The sequence below is a fragment of the Struthio camelus genome, chromosome 1, assembly GCF_040807025.1.
Source record: "Struthio camelus isolate bStrCam1 chromosome 1, bStrCam1.hap1, whole genome shotgun sequence".
NCBI lineage: Eukaryota > Metazoa > Chordata > Aves > Struthioniformes > Struthionidae > Struthio > Struthio camelus.
Genome location: NC_090942.1, coordinates 76,783,266 through 76,806,833, shown reverse-complemented (window position 1 = coordinate 76,806,833; position 23,568 = coordinate 76,783,266). Strand labels below are relative to the sequence as shown.

The following is a 23,568-nucleotide window of genomic DNA, read 5'->3' as shown; positions in this document are numbered from 1 at the left end:
TAGGTATGTATGTATACAAAAATACATGAGAGCGATCACTTCGTTCACTGTTCAGATGCGGATGCCTCTGGGGTGGCAGACATCAGCCGTTTTAGCAGCTCACAGCAGCTTTACGCAACTGATTAGGAGGGACGTGAAGAATAGGATCTATGGGCAGAGCAGTGGGGAGCCTGGATAGTTAACAGCAATATGGTTTAATATAGCATCTTTAACGTGATAGAAACATGAATGTTGGTTGCAGATTTTATAAACTTCAATTCCCAGGCTGTAATTTGCAGAGATAGTAGTAAGTTTGCAGTGTGATTCCTACTGGTCCAGGGCCGCTTTCCTTGATGGCACTTTGTCTATACTGACAAACTGCTCAGAATAGCAGTTGCAAAATAGGAAGTTATTCTGGAGCCATTTATCTACATGGTCTATTTGGGACTAAAAGTCACTGTATTGTAGGGTAATTACTATAGTAACAAAAACATATCTGTGTTCCTTGCTTAAGAAACACAAATAAAAATGCCCAACCCAACACTTACATAGACCAGACCTGCCTAATGCTATAAGCAAAGAAAATTGGTTTATTTTTATTCAGAACAGAAATTCCTCAATTCCTTTCATCAGTGGAATGCACCGCAAGTCTTCATGTTATTTTGTTTGAAAATGTAATAGAGGTTCAGGCTAGGTTCATTTTTAGCCAAGTGACTGTTAGCATACAGTCTGTGTTGCATAAATGGACAGATGTCATTTGCAATGGCTCCAAATGTTAAATCCCAACAGTCAACAGCATAAGCTTATCACAAGTGAAATCTGAGTATTACCTAATCACCATTAAAGTCTGTTTAGACTAAAGTCTGAGACAGTCATATTCAGTTGAAGGAGTCTGCTATTTATAAAAAGTTAGCTACATTCACATTTGTACAGAAAAGTCTAAGGTGAACATGGCTCAAAAGCAGGCAGAAAGGTGTAGACAAGTCAAGAATATTCTCTTCCTATTTGCAGGAGACTCACAGTACTTTAAAATCTAATTATAGAAATATATCATCTTCAAGTAGATAAACCTCTCTGACTAGAGAGTTTTTAACACCAGTGCACAAAGAAGCCTGTTTATATGTTCATTTAAACTTACAGTAGTGCGGTCATATATATGAAGGACTTTCCTAGGTCTTAGCACTTTCTGAGCTTGTTCTTAGCCTTTTTGCTGAATAGTTTATGTGACTTTGAACACGATATCTTAACCCTGTTTTCCCCTACTTCCCTTTCGGTTTTTTCTATTTCGGTTGTAGGATTTTTGGAACTTAACTATTTCCGTATATTTGTACAGAGCTTTCCGTATGCATGTCCTTCATGGCTTCATTTGTGCCCTTCTGAGCACCAGGGTAATTCTAATAGTACAGAGCCAGTAGGTATCCTTGAATGTCTGAGGAGCATGTGGGAAATAATTGGCTTCCATAGAACCAAATCCCAGTCAGACTGAATTTTACCTGTTCCTCAAAGGAGATCAAGAGGCATTTAGTTCAACAGAGAGAAACTCTTTCGGAAAATACAGTTTAACCTTGCCTATTCCATGGTTCTTTGATTAATATACCTGTATCTTTGACCCAAATGGGTCATCTGGTGGACCCATTCTGGGTCTTCTGGTTGACTGGTGTGCAGAGTGATAAAAACTATTTGTTCACCTGATTTCATGTCTCCATGCACAGAGGCTACAGTTTCAGAAACAGGTGAAACGACTCCTTCACAAAAGATCCAGTCCTAAAATCTCACCAAAGGCAAAATTCTCATATTTAATGAACTGTATTGGGATTTTCAGATTAAAAGCTCTGATGGAACCTATATATTATGGCAAACTCAAGTTTAATGTTGGTCTGTTTTAGTTAGTGAAAGATCCTGCATATTTATTTTCTTTACTTCAATTTTCTTCATTAATCTGTGTTTTTAGTACCCTTGAAGCCATTACTGATTGAGTTCATGCCTGCTTTCATTTCGTTGACTGCTGCTTTTTTTCCCTTTCTAGATAACCCACCCCTGTTCTGGTTTTCTAGACACATCTCTCTCTGGGGGAGCATTTCCTTCAACCTTGCTGTATTTATCAACTTAGCGGTTGCTCTGTTCTACCCCTTTGGAGATGATGGAGATGAAGGCAAGTGGAGTTTGGTTTTATTTTTCCTTTTATTTTCAGACACCTTCCACTCCAAAGCAACACAGTTATATAAAACAGCATCTTCAGGTATGCTCATATGTGCAGATGCCATAGAGTTAGTGTCTTTTAAGAAGGTACCAGCTGTTACCTGAGACATGGTACCCAATCTTCAGCATCACATGTCCTTTGCAAATGGACAAAACATAGGTGAGTTGAAGATGATCTGAGCTAACTTTTTTTTTTTTTTGGATATTGCAGTATACTTCTGCACATATTCAGTTACAGCCTCTGAGCTAAAGAATGACTCCTGACAGCCAAGGGACTAAGATTCCTTAAAACTCACCAATCTGAATGAGTTACAGTCTTAAAAAACATACGAAATAGAATAATATGAAAACTCTTTAGCTTGTTGGGTTTTGACTGCTTGATTTATTGGGATACAAGAACATAACTGTTGCAGCGGATAAATGCCTTATATAAAGGTATGCTTAAAATCAGTGGTTCTGGCTCTGCTTCATCGCAGGTCACAGGAAATATAGCAAATAATAGAATTCATTAAATAAATGCAGCAAACTAGCACGAGGCCGCTTTGAATCCACAACAAGCTTAATTGGGATAAAGGAAACTAAATAGTTCAGGAGACTGGTAATGAGAGTCGAGCTGTTCACCTCTGGGTCTTTGATTTGTATCCAGTCTGTAATGTGACTGAAAGTCACCTCTGCCTGATGGCATGCGAACTGAGCTGGTGGAAGCAGTCCAGCTCCTAGCAGATACATGTGCTTTTCACAAACACCGGAATTGGCACCATCAGACATTCCTGTTGGCTGGCTGAACAGAAAGGCAGCAGATTAAAGCATATTGGCATGGAGACCGTGTTACCCTTTCACCCTACGGGGTGGTCTCTGCAGGTCACAGCGCAGGCATCTCCGCAGCCTCGTGCAACAAAGTTTGCAGGGTTGCGCTACGTAAAAGGATAGTGTTTGTACTTGGTGCTTTTCCGTTTGTAAACTGAAGGGCCACTCAAGAGTGCACGTCAGAGCCCATGCAATATAAGAGAAGAAATAAAGAGTTAAAAATAAACGTTTTGCAACTAAGACATTTTTAGCTAATCTATACTCATGGAAATCCTCTGGTCTGCGATCCGTAGGTATTAATACTTAATTTGAACAGCAGATTTACATAGTATTAGTTTAAGTGGCCCCCAAAATCCAGCAATGTCAGTGATAGTGCATTTCAGGATCCTAATTCCTAGTGCCTGTAAAAGTAAAAGGGATTTATTAACAACCAACGGTAGGTGTGGCCAGATGGGATTAGCATGGTCACAAGGCAGACTCCTTACTTGCAGCCTCCCCCTCCACCAAAAACTGACCTGGGAGCTGGAGTTTGTCTCACATTTTCCCCCCTTCGCCTTGAGTAAATCCTCCTATATTCACGTGTCTGAGGGCAGATCTAATCATCCCAAGAATGCTGCCTTTTAAAAGATTTCTGCAATTCTCGCATCGTATGACATAAGTGAAATTGCATGCGCAATGAGGGCTCTTTGCCTCCAGCATGCATATCATCTCTGCACACGTTACTGGTGCAGTTCCTGTGACGTGAGATTGATTGACCTGCAGTAGGGAGGAAGGAAAAACGATTTCATTGAAGAAACACCAAGGGCTTTGACCTTACCTTTTTAAAGAGTTCAGATCCACTTTGAAGTTATTTTTTTAGGATCTGTTAAAAGTTCCCAAATCTTGTTGGCGGAGAAACTATCTGACAGAGCCGACCTTGAAGCTCTTGCCAAGGGTAGAAACACTCCTGAACTTCGAATAAGGTTGGATGCCATCTGAACTTTGAGAATAGGGCCTCATCTCATTGTTTTCTAATCCCACCAGTACTACTTAGCCGGGTAGCTGTTGCCAAACAGATAGCACTATTTCTGTTGTGAGTCTAGCTAAATTTTCTATTCCATTCTCACCCGGCAACGACCTCTCAGTTCACCTGATATCACTAGAAATCAGCGTGCAAGTGTGATGGTGCCCCCAGATCTGAGCGTGCTTTCTATATCAGAGCAACATGATATATTTCCAGGGCCTTACACAGAGGTGGGGGGACAGCAGGGGCATTACTGGAAACTCGGAGAGAGCCAGGAGCCAGCGTCTTGCGCGGCAGCAGGAGGCTGACTCTGAACGCGGTAGCTCACATGCCTGCAGGAGCTCGGCAAGACCTGGGCCCCGCTGCCTCCCCAGGAGCAAGACTCAGCTCTTCAGCTGCTCGCAGCAATGCAGCTGCTGCCAGTTCCTGCCGAAATCCCGATGGCTGCCTCCCGCTGCGGCGAGCGCCTTGCTCCTGTGCAGAGGCGGAGGCTCCCACTGAACACCCGCAGCTGTTCAGCCAAAAGCCGCTTGTCTAAAACCGAGGTGATTTGGTGCTGTTTGGAACCGAAACGTGATGCTGCAGCGCAGTGCCGCTTGCTGCGCTGCCCCAAGGACTGGCTATTTCTGTAGCTGAGCAATCATGGAATTAAAGTGAGGGAGTCCTAATGAGCCCTGCAGACGGGAGCTGATTAGTAGACTGCTCCAGGAGAAGGATAAACTGCTTCATCTCGGAGCATTCCTCGGATTTTAATGGAAATTTCATTAGCTGCTCTTATTATTACCAATGCAAAATCTAGAACGCTACGAGAATAGTATTTCTTGCTGCAATTAGGGCAAGTTGTAGTCAGCAATTGTGACACGTGATTCGCTCTTTTTCATAGCTGTATTGGCAAAGGAATTGATCTGTTTCTTGGTGCAAAACTGAGTTTCCAAAGATGCCTTTTCAATTCTCCCTTTCTCCTCTATACAGGCACGCTTTCTCCGTTGTTTTCAGTCCTCCTTTGGATAGCAGTGGCGCTTTGTACAGCGATGCTGTTTTTCATCTCCAAGCCTGTTGGTATTCGACCCTTTTTGGTGTCTGTTATCCTCAGGTCTATATATACTATAGGGCTCGGTCCCACCTTGATACTTCTTGGTGCTGCTAATGTAAGTACTTAAAAAGCTAGCAGACTTTCCCTTTCAGCAGAAATAGAGATATTAAGGGTTGCCGATTAAAAAAAATTCCTTGATTAGAGCTATGCAAAGAAATTCTTTTTCTGGTTCACTGGTTGAGCCAAAAAATAACTAAATCATATCCAGTCATCCTGAAACAGCAATATCAGCAAATGGAAAAGCTGAGGAAAAAAAAGACTTTTAGTTTCTGTGTATATGGAAATATTTAAAAAATAGAACCAATGTGAAAATTAAAAGGAATATTGTTGAATAAAAATAATAAAAAGTACAGTTTTTCCTGTTAAAAAGAATCATTTTCACTACCAAATATGTTCAGCAAAATTGACCCAAAATTGTGAGATGTTTCTGTGGAATTAAATCTGTGGTTTTGAGAGGAAAAAGTTTCAACATTAAAAATTCTCCCAGCTCTTTCCCAGATCTCTTCACTTACTCATGTCTGCCTTTGCATGTTTATTGGGTGTGGTAAGATAAACGGTCGTGCTCACAAATCATCCGTTTAGATTTCTGCCTGACTGCCACAGCTCTAACTCACCTTAGAGCCAGGCAGCAAAGTATTAGCTATTTGTAACAAGTTCTGTGGGAGTTTTGCATGCTTAAAAATATACAGACATGTAGTTGAGAGTAAATATAAGGAAAGAGCATTTACTCATGTTGAAATTGTGAAAGAAAAATGATGCTGAGCGCTCATTGCTCATCTGGGACCACCAAACACATGAGATGATTGGCCCATTTTGTATTGAGCTCTACCCTGCTGTTCCCTTGCAGGCAAAGCTCAGGAGCAATGGAAAATCTAATGGTGGTGCTTAAATACCGTACTTCAAAAAATGCCAGTAGTATTATTTTAGAGGTTTTATATTGAAAAACGTGATCTGAAGGAAGTAGTTAATCACTTCCCACCCCTCAGCCTATTGTGTTACTCTTGTTCTTTCTGTGATAGCCTTCCTAGCCGCTGCCATATGGTCTCGGGTCTGAACACCAAGGTGTTAGGGATTCACTCTCCAGTTTTTCTTAATGTCTTAAGGCATTAATTCCTCCCTGCCTACTCACTGATGTTACAGAAATATGTCACAACATAATGAGACACAGTGCTGTGTTAGAGGGGTGAGGTACTTGCACTTGCTCTCATGGACTCATTCCCATTGTACCTTGGGAGCTGCATTTAGCTCATGTTACTTCAGCCATCTAGAAGTTGAACATCTAGTCAAAGCAACCCACCTAGACTTTTCACATGCTACGACAATACAAACAATAAATAACATGATTTTTCTGATAGAATAAACCTAGCCTTTGTTGTCCCCCACAGCTTTGTAACAAAATAGTGTTTCTGGTGAGCTTTGTTGGGAATCGTGGAACATTTACTCGTGGCTACAGAGCGGTCATCATGGACATGGCTTTTCTCTATCACGTAGCGTATGTCCTGGTCTGCATGCTGGGCCTCTGTGTGCATGAATTCTTCTATAGTTTCCTGGTAAGTATGTGCTTCTGTGGAGGGGAAAACTGCAAAAATAGAAAATACCGTTACACATGCAGCTGTCTTTGATTTCTTCCTGACAATCAAGCCAAATCATGTGTATTTTTAGCATACCATTCTGTTGGTGCCCCTTAGGAGCTGCTGTTTTCAATAGAACCTGTTTCTATTAGGACTTATTTTATCTCTTTTACAGAGGTGAAAGTTTGCTCGTTTCTTTTCAGAAATTTGTCATACTGCCCTCTCCTTTCTCCCATCCTCCCCCAGCGTACATATGTTCGGTGTATGTTGTTCCTATAGTGCCAGTCGTGTCTCTTTAGATGGTAACCTCTTCTGAGCAATAGTTGTTGGCTTGTGTGTGTATGATACCTATACCAAAGGATCCCATTCCTCGGTGCATCCTTTGTTGCTAATGAAAAAAAAGAAAGTCACTTAGGGAGTGGGGATGGCATGCTGCTGGTGTAGCAGGAAGATTCATCACTTTAAATGTATCCCACTTTCATTTTCTTTTGTTGCCGTTAGCCAGATGGAATACCTTTTTATAATATGATACAGGTGCAGTGAAAATGAATCATAGAAAATTATACTAAACTCGGTTAACTGCTCTCCATGCTGAATAGCATTAAAAGGTGTTTTATGGCTCTTGTTTTCTAATCCTTTTGTTTTATCCTGAGCATGAGAAACTTTCAGGGAGACTGACTGAACTGTGGCCGTTTGCATGATTTCACCTTCCATTTTATCTGCTGTCGTATTTTTCTTGGTTTCCTGAGTAGTGGTGAGCCCTTGGCGTTTCATAGCACACTGACGTTTTCAGGGATTCATCCTTTCTCTAGCAGAGCTATGGTTGAAGTCAAGGTTTCCAGGTCCAAATCTTGACATTACAGTCAACTTCAAAGCTTGGATAGATTTCAAAAGAGCCAAGACTGGAGGGGGAAGTTAGCTACAGGACCCTTTTCCAATGGTTTTAACTCTCCTGCTAATTGACACCTGGCTTAAAGAATGCCCACCTAAATCATCTGTTATTCCTTCAATGAGTAAAGTGACCTCTATCTTAAAATGCTTTCCAAAGTGCCAAGTAGTGCAAGAAACACTGCATGTAGTTATGCTTCTAGATGATTGCTATTGACATATATCCTGGAGGGTGCAGTTGTCAACATTCCCTAGTTACTTACAAATATTCCCTTTGTAGTGGAAATATCCCAAACTCTGATATTTGTTCTTCATTTTAAGCTTTGTTTAGTATGGGATGAATGATAATTGTTTTCCCTCTTTCTTCCTTTATTGTTAATCCTTGCACAAGGCTGTGCATTTTAGATCTTGTGGATTGTGACTAATACTTTCTTCTGCAGACCATTTTGATAAATCATTGTGTGTCACTTTATATCTGTAATCTGGGTATTTTGAAGTAGAAATACGTATATTATAAATAAGGTCCAAAGCGCTATAGAACATCAATAGAATAGTAAAAGAAAAAAAAGCTGTAGTTTCTTGAAAAGCACTTATGGCTTCTAGTTGTTATTTTTAGGCCTTTGACATTAAAAGAGTAGTATCTTAATGTACACTTCCCTTTGAAGTTGAATACCGGAAAAGCAGATAGTGTTGACTAAAGAGGAATAGGAGTTTCTAGTTTTATACAAACACTGCAATGAATTTAACTTTGTCCTAAAAAGAGATGCCCCTAATCCTTGCACATGTGAATGACTTCTACATGGTCCCATGAGCTCAAGGAAACAGTTTACATACATGTAATGACTTGAATGCATGAGTGCTTTTCTTAGATCCAGCCCATGTATGTTTATCAAATGGAAGATAATGTGAAAAATTAATTTGTGGATATAGGTTCATCCATAGTATGGAGACATTGCTTTTGAATTTTAATCTAGCCTATTTTTGACTATGAGGAAAACAACTCAGTCTTGATCCTAACCAGTACCCAGGTCTGGATCAGTCTCATATCACAGGAATACTTTTTAACTTTGAATTTTACTGCGATCTCTCTAAAAAAATATCAGACTCTATGCTAGATTCTCTCCTCCGGTATGCATTCCCAGCTCCCACTGAAATCAGTGTGACCTGGGTGCTTGTGAAGCTGAGAGTTTAGAACATGGCCCATGTACATGTCCGTAGTTCAGCCTATGTAACACCTATCTATTGCCTCACTTGTGTTCATTTTTCCTCTGCTTTGCTTTTCCCAGCTGTTTGATCTGGTGTACAGAGAGGAGACTTTGCTAAATGTGATAAAGAGTGTTACCCGAAATGGTCGTTCCATTATCCTCACTGCAGTGCTAGCACTCATCCTAGTTTATCTCTTCTCCATCATTGGATTCCTGTTCTTGAAAGATGACTTCATCATGGAGGTGGACAGGCTGAAAATCAGGACCCCTGTTACAGGTATTGTTTTTTACATTAAAATCTGTTCCTGCTATATACCTTTTTGGTCTGTCTAACCCGCTTTTCTCTAAGGAAATTTGAATTTTGTCTTTTTATCTGTGGGAGTAGAACTGGTGCTATATGCTTTAGTAATAAGTTAAATCTCTGGGTAAAACGTAATATGTAGGGTGGTTTTAAACTAGGCATGTCTGTTGAAATACTAAAATATCACACTCACGTTTGATTTATTACATTTTCTCTTTTAACTCATGCCAACATAAAAAAAATCTGCATTTCCAAAGGATTTGAATTGAGTATACGAGTTGCTCTTACTCATAGTGGGTTTTCTTGGTACCCACCAAGTATCCACCAGGTATCCACCAAGATACCACGAGGTATCCCACCTTAAGAGCAGATCACAGTATTTTCTGAGTATTGCACATGAGGCACGTGATCTTAACATGGTCAGTAGATGTATTCATTTGATTTTTTTTTAAACTTCATCCAGCAGAAACTTATTATAGAATCCACAGTTCAGCTGATTGGAGATTTCCAGGAACAACTCTTCAATTCATTGCATGTTTCACAAGCACTATAATTAGTGTATAATACTGGCTTCAGTAAAATCATTGGGTGGTTTTTGATCAGTTTTTAAAAAGGCCAGAATTTCAGCTTTCTTGAATGAAAGAGGTACCAGTGTAGTCGGAGAGTTACAAGCTCGCTATGCTAGACAAAAACCAGATCTGGTCTGCTGAGATCTTTGGATATGCTGCCAACCAGCCTGCTGGGAGCATGGGCAGAGGAGTAACTGTCTGTGTAGAAATGCCTGAGAATAACTTGTGATTAAATTCCTAGGGGCATGATCTCCCAAATGCTGAGCTCTTCAGACCTGTACGCAAGCACAGAACAGCTAGTAGGACCCAGCCCAGACTGTGTTCGCTCTGCGTTTGCCAGCCTTACTTCGTTATTTCAGGGCCTAATGCACATGGATGAGGCAAAGTGCATTCAAGACTCATGGGCATGGGGGAGGGTGATGTACCCATATAGCTATTTTGATATTGTATGGGAACAAAAAAGAACATGATAGATTTCTTTAACACACCGTGGTTTTTGCCAGTTTTTTAACAGCCTTAAAAAGGCTAAGGTGGCTTGTATTGACTTACCATGCATTTTGGAGCTGGATTTAAGGTCTGAAGTTTCGTTTTGAGTTTCATTTAGAGAGAGGCAGCAGGCTATATGGAGCAGTGCTCTGATCCACTTCAGTGGTTAGTATGTGTTTGTGTTTCTTCTGTTGAGTTCTTAATAGATTTTCATGGCGGTATGTGTGTATTGTTGCTGGCTGTATACATTGGCGTTTCTGATCAAACTGTATATTTCTATATGATGAAACACTATGGATCCCAAGACAAGTGCTTTAAAAGTTTGTTTTATAAAGTATTACAAGAGAAAGTCAGAGTGGATCTGTTTCCCATGTTACACTGATTGTCTTAGACTGTTATTTTGCTTGTATGATTTTGCCTTCATTTTTTCTCCTTAAACCTTTTTGCATCTCTGATTTGAAATGCAGAAAATTGTTGTAGAAGCACAAGATAAAATTGGTTTGATAAAATGAAGCTGATGTACACATTTACCCACTTTGGGAATGTTAAATTAGTGTTTTACTCAAACCCATACATATTTACAAATGAGTACCAAACTGTGTTATAATCCTTGAAAACTCTTAAATATTCTATGTTCAGGATAACTGAACATCAGCTTGGTGTCCTTCTTGTCAGCTTTTGTGAATAATTTATCTAATGTTTTTAAAGCTGACGTTATTTTCATATCTGACAGTTGTTTCTTGCTTTGAATGTATTTTGTTCTAGCCAGAAGTAGCAGCATTTGATGTAGATTCATTAATTTCGGGAGATGAAATGGGACTAGCTGTGATATACAGTAAATATAAAATTATGTTTTTGTTCCTTGTGATTGCTTTGAGCAGTTGAGGCTGAGGGGAGGGAGGAATTGGTGGTATGATTTGGTGTGCTTTTTCGTATCAACTTTTCAAATCAGTGACTTGCTTCTAGAGAATAGCGATTTAAAACTTTGTATCAATGGGCAGATTTTGCAATATCTGTATTTTTGTGAAGATCCTACTTTCTCCTCAGGTTTTGGTGAAGTCCCCACCACAACCCTCACATCAATGATGGGAGCCTGTGCAAAAGAGAACTGTTCTACAAGCATCCCAGTTATTAACCCAGGTTAGTACAAAAGTTCCCCCAAAATGGTAATCAATTAGAACCAAGGGATTTGTGTGTTATTACTACAGAGACTTTTCCTGGCATAAAGAGTGATGTTCACTGCTGTAACTCAGAAGCGCTCAATTTTTGCAAGGCTTGGAGCTGAGCTGGCAACTTGCCTATAATGCAAGTGCTTCCCACACCTGATTTCCAACTGCATTGACATTAATTTTGTTATCAAAAGAGCATGCTGAATCATTATGCTTGAATGTGCAGGTTCTTTCTTTCTAGCTGACTTTGCTGAAAAGAAAAGCTTGCTGCTGATCTACATCGTCCTGACCTGCACGAGAGCCACTATTAGATCCATTTTAGGACCACATAAGTTGATTTTGGTTGTGTAGCACATATCAGCGAGTATTTGCATATGCTTTTTACATGCATCTAGCAGGGGTTGGAATGTAGCCAGAAGACGTAAGAGCTCAGACTCTGGATCCAATTACTATGTCTTAACAAGATACCATGGCTCAGCTGAGCATGGATTGCACCTGGGCACTTGTAGCTTGTGGCAAATGCAAGGGAATGCAGCCTTGTTTTCACAGGTAGGTTGCATTGCTTCATGCTTGTGGCCAGCAAAGAGCTAGCTGCTGTGGTTCAGCAGATGAGCCCATCTGGTTTTACTTTGATACCTGTATTATGAGTCTGATACGTATGTCAGAAGGACCCTGTCAGTTCAAAATACGCTCAGTTAAAATAAAGGCCCTGTCTGTTGTGTCCTGCTGGGGTCAAACCCGTTATTAGCTATTGAGTCAGGAAGGAATTTCCCAGATCAAGCTGACAGAGTGCTTTGCCCTCTTCTGTAGCATGGGGCTACAGGATCACCTGGGAGTCTTGTAGTCTTTTTTTTTTTTTATGTAGCTAGGCAGAGACCTTTGATGGTGGTGCTACCCTGTCTTTTCCTACTCTTTTCCTACAGCACAATGTGGTTGTGGTGTTTGGTCTTTCACTGCAGATGTTACGTTTGTTTTAGTGTGTTGTGGTCTGTGCTGTGTGAGTGCACGCACAGTGGATGGTCTACAGGCTCGGCATATTTACTGCCACAGTTGCCTGTGGTTACTCGGGGCTGAAATGGAGGACACAGGGAGTCTCTTCCTGTCCTGTGTTCCAGTATAACATTGTTTAACATGCTTTACTCTTCCACTACTAATTTGTGAGCTTTTAGGATCGAGGGTGTGGAAGAGAGGGCTATAAAAGTAGGCTTTTTTCTCCCCAGCTGTTGTGTAAATGGGCCTCATAAACAGAGTGCAAAACTGTCTGACTAGATAGAGAAAACAGTCTATGAGCCATTGGCAAAGCTGCTACATTCAAAGAGTAATCAATCAGTCAAAAGAGATGCAATGTGGTTTCTGCCAAGCTCTCTAAATGATAGAAATCTCACATTTCTTATTGTTTGGATACTGTTTCTTTAGAATTAAACAATAGTGAAAGGGGGCTATATGTAAGATCTAAGTGCACTGTCGCTTAATCTTGGAAGAGTTTCCTACATCCAGTATAAAAAACATTAAAAAAACAACATTCAGCAAGAATTTTGCTTGTCTTAGCCAGTGAATCAGCTGTCAAAAAGCACTGTTCTACCTTCTGTCATCTCCTAGGATAGATCATCTCCCTTCTGGCGAAAGCGCGAGCCGTGTACAATGCAAAGACAGCTCAGCCTGAGGTTTGGGGGGATTTGTGCCATAGCTGCATAAATAAGTCCGTGACTGTCTGTAGGGAACATGAAGTGCTCTCAGTGCCATTTCAGCTCCAGTGTGGAGACGTAAATATCTTGCTTTTCGAATCGGAACCCTGCTAATCATTTGTTATGATGAAACTGTGCTTCTGTCTTGAATTTCACTGATTGCGCACGTTGTCCGTCATTGCTCATGTAGGTAAGGGAGTTAACTGGGAGCCAGTCTACTCTGCTTGGAGAACATCCCCTCTCTGCAGCCTGCTTCTGCACTGCTGCACTGATCTGTCGGCATAAAAATCTTTTGCCTCATCTCCCTCAGAGTCTCCCGCGTTTCACTAAAAAAGCAGTTGTGTATCGCTTAAGTCTTTGACTGATTAAGTGTTTCATCATGTGAGTAACTTTAAGTAGAGGAGCAGTTGGGCTGGATTGGTGGAGCAACTTGCACATAAAGTTACGTATGCACATATTTTATTGGATTAGGACCTTAAATAGATTGGCATGACAGTAGTCTCCTCTTGTCTTCGGGAGGGTTATATATGCATAGAACCAAGCCCAGGTGACCAGGTGGAGGAGGTGGCACAGAGAACATCTTTTCTTTCCGCCCAGTGCACATCTGTAAGGAAGGAATGAATATTTAGCTACTGAGAACAAGGTTAGAAAAAATACTTCATTTAAAGGAACTTCAGATCCACGTAGTACATGCCTTTGGCCTTACTCCCTTTGTACTCTTGAGCACTTAAAGACCAGTGCTGGAAGGATGCACAAGATACCAGCTCGTAACAGGGGACGTTTTCATAGGCTCATTCCACTCCCTGGCCTCGCATCGCTCCTGGCAAGTTCAGATTGGTAGATGTGGATGCTTGTGTGTCTCCCTTGCCTCTGTTCATATGGGAGTTCTGACCCAGAAGCCGGGTAGCTGTGGGCCATCAAATCCAGCGTGTTTGAAGCAAATCTCCCTGCCATTCCACTTGCTGTGCTGTGATTGACATTGTGGGGTGGTCTGAGAGTGCTCAACCTTGTGTTGTCTTTGGATTAAGCCTAATCAGAAGATGTGCTGCAGGAGTCCACCAAGTGCTGTCCAGCCACTAATGGTCGTTCCAGTCACAAACCAGGCTAGAGCTGGTCCCAAGTCAAACTCCCCAAACCACATTTAGGGTGGACTTTGGGCTTAGCCCTGTTTTACTCTACAGATCCACTCCTATTGATATTACAGGCATAGTCTGTGTCAACTGGAGCTGAGCCTGAGCTGTGAGCCCGCTATGTGAGCAGAGCTACCCGGCTTCCAGACTGAAGGCAGCTCTTGCAGCTCCGCACGTGGGAGCGGAAGTCCCCGCAGCCTGCACTACTACTACTAATACTGCAGGCTGTTGGCAGTCTGTGTCCCTGACAAAGAGCAACCTGAGCTTGCTCTTCTGGGTGAAATATGGGCAGTGTTTTCCAGAAGGTTGTGTCAGGTGATATTTTTCTTTCCTCAGTTAGAGGGGCGGAAGCTAACTGGAAACTGGGGGATGTTACTTCTTGGTGTTGTGAGACGGTGCCGGTCAGCTGACGGGCAGTATCTTGCATCACTCTGAAGCATGGGCTTGCTCTGAATTTGCAGCTCCGTGGACATGGAGAGTTGCAGGTCACTGTTTCTAGTAGGTACCACTCCCTGGTGTTGCAGCTTCCAGTTTGCAGCCCTAATTTATCCTTGCTGTATGCCAGAATCTGACCATCTGCTGTTTCCAGCACCTGACCCCACTCTCATGAACAGTGGAAATCTTGTTCTCTAGTTACCTCAATTAAATGGAAGCTGTGGCTCTTGTAAAAGTTTTTTATTTCTCTTGTGGCCTGTCATCTTTCTCAAGCACAGATACTAGCTTCAAAAAAAGTGACAGAGTGATGTTTGGAAAGAGGAAATAAGGGCAGGGTACAAAAGCGGAGGAGATGAATTAGTGTGACTAGGATCACACTGCTAGTAAAAAATTTCCAGATGTGAAGGAGAAAAAAAGATTTCATTGTTCCAATGCTTTCAATTCCTATATTTAAGCAGGTTGTTTTTAAATGTAGCATTATTAGTGGTAGTAGTGGTCATAATGACAGTACAATTTAGCAGGGATGTCTATCCTGATGCCTGCTCTTGCTTTTCTTTCTGCTGAGAATTGCTTAAATCAGGATTTCTTTTTAATTTAATTTGCTTGCATAGCAAAATCAGCGGTGGCAAAAGCAGCAGATACCAGCTCTGTTCTGCGAGTACCAATTGTGATACACAAACCTCAGTTTGGGAACCTGTTTTAAATTCAAATTGCTTATCTGTTATTTGAGCGCTTTCAGTCAATTCGATTTGTCAGAGTCTGTCTCAGAGCTGCAGATGTGGTGGTTTGGGGCTGTTAAATACACTATTTCAGTTAACTGCAGCAGCAGAACTAGTTATTTATTAAACTATGTTACAGTAAACGCATGGAGCAAACCCAAGTGAGACTCTCTGCCTTTCCAGCTTACGCAAATGTATTCCTAAAGAGAAAGGCAAAGGAGGGCGGAAGAAATGGCAGTTATTGTCCTGACCCTTCAGTGCAAGCCAGCAGGATGCAGGGAAAAACTCAAGCGGGGCTCTTCAAAAGGCGGCCGCTGCTGCAGCCACAGCATGGGAGCGCGCGGTGGGAGGGATCCTGGCTGCAGCATCCAAGTCCCTCCGGGGACTGGTGTCCCAGCCCATCTCCTCTGCACGTTCAGATACCTCCCACACAATAGTACCCTCTGTGGCTCGGCCAAAACCACGCGGCGGCCCTGTAGCAGAGATAAGAATAGAATCCAAGTTTTCGGGCTGAGGTCAGCGCGAGTCTTTCGTTTAGTGTCTGTCAGGCCTGCACTTAGGCATGTGTTTTAGCGGAAAGATCATGGACAAATTTACTCATGTAAGAGCCAGCCCCTCCTTAATGGTTTGAAACGTTAACATGACTTGGCTTGTACATGAGTAGGTAGAGGAATGATTTCACAGGAAGACAATCCTTTTATGAATGTGCTTCTAATTCTGTGTTTTTATAGCTTCTCTTCTACGTGTCAGCTGTGCACTTCGGGGGGCCGCTGGAAAAGCAGCATTAGTGAAACTGGTGGGAGTACTTGCAAGGAAAGGATATTCCCATGAATGGGGATGGCAGCTCTGGGCCCTTAACAGTCGCTAGTGGGAGAACTGTTTGGGATGTTCTCTGTCTCCCTTCAGGCTAAGTATGCCTGCTATGCCCAAGTGCGTCACCAGCAGCGATGTGCAAATGGATAGGGATGATCACTGAAATTCTAGCTGAAGAATATGAAAGGCAGATGTGTATTGCAGCCGCTTTCTCTAGTAGGGATTTGTTGCTTTGTTTGAGCCGTGACCGTTTGATGCTGTGATTCATAAAGCTCTTCTCCCCGTTTGTAGGTGAGGAAGAGGAGGATGGACTTGAAAGGACCTGTGACACCCTGCTCATGTGCATTGTGACAGTACTAAACCAAGGCCTGCGAAATGGTGGTGGCGTGGGAGACGTGCTCAGAAAGCCTTCCAAAGATGTAAGTATTTGTCAGTGGAGATGCAGCGTTACTCCCTGTGCAGCTCATGAATGCCAAAGTCATTTTTTGGAGGATATAGACAGTATTTTTATCTAGTTGGCTCTAATGTCACACAGTTGATTTATCCATGTAATTTTTGCATCCCAGATGGAACATTTAATGGGAAAAACTGGGCTTGGTGTGATAATGTTAAATGAGGAAGGGAACACCAGGTGGTAGTTTACCTTTTCCGGAAATCTGGAGCGTATTATAACATTCCAGCACTGCTAAGGAGCGTTGCTGGATTGAATCAGTTTTCTGTTACAGTAGGAATCATAAATGCAAATTTTCGGAAGGGACTGTTTAATCAATGTGTCAAGATTCTCCATTGTAGTACACGGGGTGAATGCTGAGCTGAGATTTAACCTAGCATCTCCCTTGAACAGATCCTATTGTTTATTTATATTGAGGATTGTACTGCACTAGCATTATAGTCAAAACAGAATTTCACGTACATATGCTTTTCCAGAAGTTTTCTCCAAAATTGAGTTCATTTAAGAACTACTCATAATGCTTGCTTTTTAAGAATTAAGTTCAAGAAGACTAGCATAAATAAAGGCAATCTAGCAGCCCTTTGTCTGGTGGGCCACACCACAACACAAGGCTTAAACTCACCAGTAGAATCTCAGCAGGGTTTGCAAGGCTCCAGATACAAATAATTCACATCTAGATTAAAGAGCTTTTTGCACTGGTAGTAGGAATGTAGGTCCAAATGCATAGGCTGGGATAGTCTACAGGAACCATAGTTCATTGAACGATAGGCTTTGAAAATGACCCTTGCCACGTAGCAGTGATGTGAGGCTGACTACATTAAAACACTTCAGCAAGGATAGCACTATTGTCCCCATGAACATGTGGGAAACTGAGAAAATCAGTGACTTGCAAGTCAGTGTTATGATGAAGAACAGGACTTGGGTTTTTAATGTTCCTCCTTCCTGCACGGAATGTTGCATCCTGTCTGCCACAGATCTCTGTGAGAGTCCAGTCCAGCCTTTGCAAGAAGAAAAGCAGCTATGATGGGAAGGCACAAAGCGGTGATGAAATGGGGAATACCAGCACTGCAGAGTGCTGTGGGTGTGCGCGCGTGCACCCGTGTGGGTGTGTGCAAGGCGCTCATTGTGTTCCAGAAAGGTGCAAGCTTGGTCTGTCCCCTCTGAGCCAGCTCAGAGCCATGTGACTGCACTAGTACAGTGCCAAAACCATTAGTAAGCCCTGCTTGGGGCAGAGTGCAGTAGCCTGGTCCTGACGTCCCGCAAGCACGCTCCTCTAGTTTCCCGTTGTTCAGTGAGCAGACCTGGCATCAATCTGGAATATTCCACAAAGATATACCATAAGCATATCCCTATATGCCTCCACACAGTATCAGGGAGATCTGTGATAGTGCTCAGTGGGTGCTAGAAACTCGATATTCCCATTACTGTACTAGCGAGGTAATTAGCCTCGGTAGACCATTACACTAGTGCATCTACACTGCATCTGGTACAAAGGCTAGTCTATTCTTTGTGCTGTGTAGAACGACTTAAAGGACAACAGGAGTCCCAAAGAGAGAGGAGTGTATGGGGCCAATACCTCTTTGCTCAGTCATATAGGTAGTCCCTGTTATGTGAGAAAGGCCAGCAGAATTTCGTATACAAAAAGGAAGCCTTTTCTTACGCACTGCCTTGCTCAAGCTAATGTGAAAATGTTGTTTAATATTTTAGAGGTGTGCTATTTTTATATCTTATTGCAACCGTCTTATTGTTTCAGGAGCCCTTGTTTGCTGCGCGAGTTGTTTATGATCTTCTGTTTTATTTCATTGTCATAATTATTGTTCTAAACCTAATCTTTGGAGTCATCATTGATACATTTGCTGATCTCAGAAGTGAAAAGCAGAAAAAAGAGGAAATACTGAAGACAACCTGTTTCATCTGCGGTAGGTATTATTGAGCTATTGAGACATTTGATGGGTAAAAGAATAAAATGAAATATTCCTCAACAAATAAAGCGTGAACCTAAAGAGCGGTTATCCTTCTACAAGGAAAGTGTGTAAAAATGTCAGAGTTTGGCTCCCAATTTGTTCCCTCACAGCAGGAAACAGGGTTGGTTTTGGAGTCAAAAGATAACTGTGCCAAGAGGTGGCTTCCCAGTCTCCACCCAGGATCTGAGGGAGAAGAGCTGTGTCTCTTGCTTGCATCGTTGCCGCTAACGGAGATGGTGCAGCTGCTGACTCTATTTTGCAAAGCATGATGCAGATAAAAGTACAGCTTGCTATTTCACAGCACAGTGGATTCCAGAAGGGTAACAACAGCAAAATCTGCCTGTTTCAGAAGGTGATGTGGAACAGGGAGCAAAGGAGTTGAATGAAAATCATCCTCACAAAACCCAGAGAGGAATCACCCTAATTCTGAGGTGCATTCACAAAGAGAGGCAGACCTTCACTTCGCTAAGGGATTTTAGAAATACCTTCTTTATAGGCTGGGTGTTGTTTCCATGGTTATACTGGCAGGGATGAATGTTGTGTGGAGCACCATGGCTTTAGTGTCTATGGAAGGCGCCACAAAAGATGCAGGGAGGAAAGCACTAGCATGGAGGATAACATTTGTGAATCTTGTCCTTCCTTACTGTGGCCTTCTCCATCAGAGATTTGACTGGTTGCAGGGGAAAAAAAAAAAACTTATGACTGCAGTTCCACAAAGACTGTGTGACTACAGAGCTGCAAAGACTTACCCTCACTGCTCAGTTTAAACACACAACCAATCCCACCACAGCTTAAGTGGGGCTATTCACATGCTTGATGCTAAGCACGTGCATAAATCTTAGCAAGATCAGCACCTGGATTGCATGCTGTGTGCTAACCAGTATACATTTTGAAAGAATCAGAGCCAAAGCTTGTAAAGCGCTTTATAGCCTTCAGCATAGAACGCACTGTAAAACTGTAACATATTTATTATATTGTTATTGTTATTAAGAGGAAATATCACAAAAGAGAATAAACACTGCGCTGAAAGAATTCTGTCAGGAATGCCTTCTGGCCTGGAATTTCTTGCCTGACAGTTACTGCATGTGGTTATAGCTTTTAAATTAAGATCCTTCAAATTTATGGTCCTTTAAATTAAATTAGGTTCCTTTCTCTAACATATTTAACAGATTTGGGTATTTTTATGTTTAAGCTTTTTTTTTTGCATTATGTTCATGTCTTTTGCAGGACTGGAGAGAGACAAATTTGATAACAAGACAGTTTCATTTGAAGAGCATATAAAGTCAGAACACAACATGTGGCATTATTTGTACTTTATAGTTCTTGTCAAAGTTAAAGATCCAACTGAATACACTGGTCCTGAGAGCTATGTGGCACAAATGATTGTGGTAAGTCAATTTGGGCATGTGCTTTATGCAACTGAGAGATGTTTCTTGCAGCTAGAGCAAAGAATATCTTTCTTTTTCTCTCTCTCTTAACAATAGGAGGCATCGATCTGTATTTTTAAAGATCTTTTCACGTGTCTTAGACAGTCTGCAGCAAAGCCCTAGTCTTAGACATAATGAAAAAGATGAAGGCACAGACCACAGTCTCTACTTTGGCTTTCGTGCTCTCATGCTCTGTGGGTTCCTCTGCCTCATTAGCCAAACCAGAGTCAGAAGAGCATGCATCATAACATCTGCTACTGCTGCTGCTTTGTCCAGTATCTCTGGGCTGCTGTCCAGAAAAATAATAACTCCTGCTGAACAGTGAAACACAGGGTCAGTGTTGAGGGCTAGCGCTTTCTCCTACTACTGCTCTGAGCAAACTATTGAAAAGACCACGAAGAGCTGCTGCAGGGATTTGAAGAGCTACAGAAACTGCATCATGAGGCAGTGAGAGTATGACTTGTAATCCAAGAGAGAAATCTGATGACACTGGGGCAGAGAGATGTTCAATTCCATCTCAGTTCCAGCCTGCTATCTAAGACGGTTCATTCCAGTGAGAGAGAGGGATGGGTTATCAATGCTACCCTGTGTTGGGGTTCATTTTTGAGTCCCACAAAGAGCAGTGTTCAAGGGATTTGCTCTTCCTACCTGTTGCGATATTCTGGGGCAGCATTTTCTTCCCCTGGATTTCCTGGCAGGTACGGCACTGCTAAGGGCCTGTGCCAGGGTCTGTGGTTGCAGAGCTGGCATATGTGTGACTGCCAGAGGAGGATGTAGTCAAAAGCACATCAGACTTTGTTGTTTATGGATTTCTGGGACCACATTTCTTATGCAGAGTTTCTGCTCTGTTATCCTTCATCAGATCTTTGATTATAGTGCCCAGAGTCACTGGTGCCTTTTTAGTCCTCAGCCTGGGCAAGAGGAGGATTCTTCTCCTTTAACTTTAGCTGTCTAAAGTTAGGCCCCTCGTTTAAATAGATCCTAGCTCCCTTCCCTGTTGGTGCAGATAGTTGGGTGATTTATCTTGTCTTGAGAATGGTTTCTAGGATAGCTGGGCATTGCCTTTCTCGCTCCTTTGAGAACCTAAATGATTAGTTTAGGCAAGACGCCTAATTGGAAGTTGGCTAAAGCTAGATGAGATGACTCCCACTGCACAGGCTTTGTAGAGCTTACCTTGAAGAATTCACATTAGTTGCTTGTGTTTGGACAGGAGCACATGCTTGAATGCCCTGGTGAAATGGAGCTTTTGTAAGTACTATTACTGCTATATGGAAGAGTGATGTGGCAGGACATGGGAATGCAGTACTTGGGTGCAGAGGAGTCGCCTGTGCCCCTGGAGATTTTGAATTGTCAGTCTCATTGCCAAGCTTGGTCTAGTTCTGCTGTTAAGCAGTCGTGGATCTACACTTCTGCAGCAGGATGGGAGAGATACAAAAACTAAAACCAAAAACTTGTATCCGTTCTTCCCTTACAAGAAATTATTCAGACATAGTGGCAAGTTTCCTCTAATGCAGGAAAATATTTCTAGCTTATCTCAGAAATACTCTTTAATACATGGAAGTGGCAATGTCCCTAGACTCTAGGGCTTTTCTCCTTTGTCTGTTCCTTCTTAACTCTCTTCTTCCTCTCCCTGTAATATTTGTTTGGTTTTAACTATGACAGTAGGCATGTTAAGTATTAATGATTATTTCAAGGGGTGTGTTAATATTCTTAGTAAGTGTATTCATCCTGTGGCATGAATGGTTGGAATTTTCTGATGTAATTCACTAATGTATTGTATGCCAGTGTTGGTAACTCCAGTTTGAATTTCTAACTATTAACGAAAAAGCACCAAAACATGTGTGACCTCAAGTGCTGGACTGTTTTCTTAAAGCTCCTGCTCCTCTGTGGCCGAATGCTGGTAGCTTAGGCAGTTAATAAGGGTCGAGATTTTGGAATTATTGTTCCTTTCTGAAGCAGGGTTTATTTTTTCCCGTTGGGGGTGTTAGAAAGCAAACATTGGTTCAGGATGGTGGGAGATGTATGTATGGACCTAGAAGTGGAATGTAAAGTTTACATGGAATGGAAAAGGGAGCGGAGGAGCGAAAAAAAGAGAAACAAATGTTTGAACAAACTGCAGGTGGTTGGTGTGGGATTAGTAGCTGTATCTTTGTGTAGTTTAAATTTCCCAGTACAAAATCTAGGAAAGGTGCGCTGCAGAAGTACCAATTGTGTGAAGCAGAAGCAATTTGAAATGCTTAAGTGAATAAGGACTTTTTCTCTTGGAGCCAGAGAGATTACTAGATACCACGTGGTACATGGAATATCAAGAAATGGAAAAAAAATCTGACTAGAAGTATAGTCTAGTAGTAGTCTAGTATGGAGTAGGTGCGGTGTTCAACTGGAAGAGATGTAGAGGTACAGCTTTGCTCAATGACCAAAAGAAGAGTGAAGAGGAAAACACTCAGAGGTAGTTTTAGAGCTGTCAGCAGCAGGTGCTGAGGCAGTTTATGTGTTTATTTGTGTTTCAAACACAGGATGGCAATTATGAAATTATATTACAAGTAGAGGAGCTGTACTGTATCCCATGTAGAAGCGAAGCATGAGATATAGTTTTTGCCCCATAGGCACAGAGAGAACCTGATTAAGACTTTGTGACTGACTGAAAGGTTCTTGCTATTTTGGGAGAGGTAACAGAGTCTCTGATAAGAGAACAGATTGAGATTAGGGTCTGGTTCAAGACAGGCAGACTCCAAATTAACCTTTCTTGAGGAAACTGGAGCTTGCCAGGGGAACTGCCTCATTACTGAATAGAGCTGCCTGGGGGTGTATGGGGAGGTACTCAGCTAGGAATCCAAAATGCAGAGGGGGATGCAGCATTCAAAGTCAAAGATGAGAAGAGAACGTGGAGAGTTGCCTGTGATGAATCAACCCAGCTAAGACAGTGCCCAGCATGTAGGAAAAGATGCAAGAAATGCAGTGGATTGCAGTAGTTTATTAATAAAGTGTGCACCACAGGCAAAGAGGAGGATGGCAGTGTTGCTGTTTGGAAGCATTTTTCATGGGTGCGATGGATACCTTAGTGGCAGAAGATGATCGCCATCAAACTAAAAGCAAAGAGGAGAAGTTACTAATTATGAATGGGGTTCTGTTGCCAGAATGCTGCCAGAAACAGTGTTGCTAGCACTAAAGGCAGTGGAAGGTAAATGAGGAAATGTCAGAATTTATAGGAGAACGTGCCAGCAAGATCTATGGGTGATTGATAAATTGGAAATGGTTAAAGATAGAAGGGTAGCTATTGTTTTGATAAAGTATGACAACAAAATTTTGGTCTCGTTTATAAAATGTACTAATTGGAAGAAGAGGGCGGTTTGAGAGCCTTTTCTAAGGAAACAAGAATGTCATTTTATATTTAAGATAGCACAGAATAAGGCTGAGAAAGCTCTATGAATCACACTCCTGGAAAGGCTCTCTTAGCTCTACTAGTCTTTATTATAATTAGATTTTCATTTTATGGCTATTTCTTTTGCTTTAATGGATCAAACGAAAATTCTGTGTTTTTACAACCAGAATACTTTGAGAGGATTTCTACGCAAATCCAATCTCCAAGGCTCAGGCCCATCCTTAAAAACACGTAGGTCAAAATTTTGGAGTATCCTGCAGTAAGTTCATTAACAGGAAGTGGAGTTTAGCTC

At 41.8% G+C, this 23,568-nt stretch overlaps 1 protein-coding gene across 6 annotated transcripts in view; it reads left to right on the top strand.

Annotated features, from left to right (window-relative positions):
* Positions 1-23,568, top strand: part of ITPR2 (inositol 1,4,5-trisphosphate receptor type 2) — a 265,055-nt gene that overhangs the window by 221,559 nt on the left and 19,928 nt on the right. For all 6 annotated transcript variants that reach the window (XM_068950023.1, XM_068950014.1, XM_068950029.1 and 3 more), the window contains 8 exons: positions 2,006-2,131; positions 4,961-5,136; positions 6,467-6,631; positions 8,827-9,022; positions 11,149-11,241; positions 16,344-16,471; positions 18,257-18,422; positions 19,695-19,855. In XM_068950023.1, the coding sequence (XP_068806124.1) occupies positions 2,006-2,131; positions 4,961-5,136; positions 6,467-6,631; positions 8,827-9,022; positions 11,149-11,241; positions 16,344-16,471; positions 18,257-18,422; positions 19,695-19,855 (1,211 nt within the window). The remainder of the gene's footprint in view (positions 1-2,005; positions 2,132-4,960; positions 5,137-6,466; positions 6,632-8,826; positions 9,023-11,148; positions 11,242-16,343; positions 16,472-18,256; positions 18,423-19,694; positions 19,856-23,568) is intronic.